Here is a 1,460-nt window from a genome sequence, read left to right as displayed (position 1 = left end):
TTAAAGGTATTTTGATTTTCTTAATTAAAATAAAAAATGTTATACTTCATTAAGAGTTAGAGGTACATTTTGCAATAGGATTGTATCATATACAAAAAATTAATATAGAGTATTATTTAGCACAGATATACCAATAAACCTTTCATTTACTATGGTTAATTAACTTATTACTTGCTAATCTTTCTTTAATTGGATAAATTATTACTATTGAGAGCAGAAAAAATAAACTTGTTAATTTATATTACTATAAACTAGCATTTCATATTTGTTAGATATATAAACATTTTAAACGCCAGAAAGATAAATAAATTCGATAATCTTCAAAGGTGAAAATTAAAGAATATAATAATCTGTCTTTCTAAAACACACTATGAGGTTTTCTTTGCTAAAACTAATAATCTAATATTATTGTATATTAATTTGATCTACATTTTAGTTAAAAATTATACTATCTTTAAGTTACTATGATATGCTATCATATATAGATATATAATTGATATCATTATTTATTGTAACTATATTCTCTTTTTATAATCCAAAAGTTACTGATTAATTTTCAGTAGCAAGCTGGATACTTTAAGGATTATAATTAAAATAATTTATGTCAAGTTAGTAAACCTAAGTATCTATTGTAACTATTAAAGTACTCAAATGATAATTATAATTAAATACAAAATAATTATCTTACTAATTTGAATTAATTTGTATCATAAAGCTACTAAATTATGTTTATCCTATATAAGATAAAATGTATGTCTAAATATCATTAATATCACAAATAATTAATATTCCTAATTCACTATCTATAAATATTTTCTTATAAGATATATCAATACTTAAAGGAATAACTTACAGAGAGGTGTTAAATAATTTGAATAAGATAATAGCTGTAGCTTGTTTAAAAATTTAAATCTATTATAAAAAAAATATTAATATAAATGTGTTTTTATTATAAATACTAATTAAAATTACCTTATTTATTGAGTCATTCCCTATAAAGACAAAATCATTCTAAATAGGAATTTTCTAAATTTATTATAAGGTATCGATTTATAAAACTATCAAGAAGTTTTAAAACTACATATAAATTAACTTATTTTACTGATCAGCATAAATATTTTTGTATTAACTATCAATAGGGAAAGAATTTATTTGAATAACCTAATTTTTTTGTATGCTAATTTATATTTAAATTACTTGCGAATCCAAAAATAAAATTAATTATTAATTATTTTAAATTAAATTAATGACTTTAAAATCTTTTTACATTACTTAAAAACCTTTTGTATTAAATATAGTAAACTTGTTTGAAGAAATAGAAATAAAATAGGAGTCTTAATTCTCTTTCCAGATAAAAGAAATATAATACTCTTTTAATCTATTTATAGTTTCTTATAAAACATTCAAATTTTAATCAAATATAATTTATTTATTCTAAAAATCATGAACTAAAATAAAAA

General features: G+C 18.6%; 2 protein-coding genes across 2 annotated transcripts in view; both read right to left on the bottom strand. All coding sequences in view use genetic code 6, as the record gives it.

Annotated features, from left to right (window-relative positions):
• Window positions 1-320: 320 nt before the first annotated feature.
• On the bottom strand, window positions 321-1,083 carry TTHERM_00988290 (hypothetical protein; the record flags this gene model as incomplete). Its single annotated transcript, XM_001012083.3, has 5 exons — window positions 321-399; window positions 464-618; window positions 689-734; window positions 854-912; window positions 973-1,083. 5 exons carry the CDS (start codon window positions 1,081-1,083, stop codon window positions 321-323), a joined length of 450 nt encoding a protein of 149 aa, XP_001012083.3.
• Window positions 1,084-1,441: 358 nt separating this feature from the next.
• The window catches only part of TTHERM_000987322 (hypothetical protein), a gene marked incomplete at both ends in the record, with an annotated part of 837 nt that continues 818 nt past the window's right edge, over window positions 1,442-1,460 (bottom strand). The window contains one exon of the mRNA XM_012796580.1: window positions 1,442-1,460. This exon is cut by the window's right edge and continues 539 nt beyond it. Coding sequence (XP_012652034.1) covers window positions 1,442-1,460 — 19 coding nt within the window.

Source organism: Tetrahymena thermophila, assembly GCF_000189635.1.
Source record: "Tetrahymena thermophila SB210 genomic scaffold scf_8254717, whole genome shotgun sequence".
In the NCBI taxonomy this organism is placed as follows: domain Eukaryota; phylum Ciliophora; class Oligohymenophorea; order Hymenostomatida; family Tetrahymenidae; genus Tetrahymena; species Tetrahymena thermophila.
This window is presented reverse-complemented; position numbering and strand designations above follow the sequence as displayed.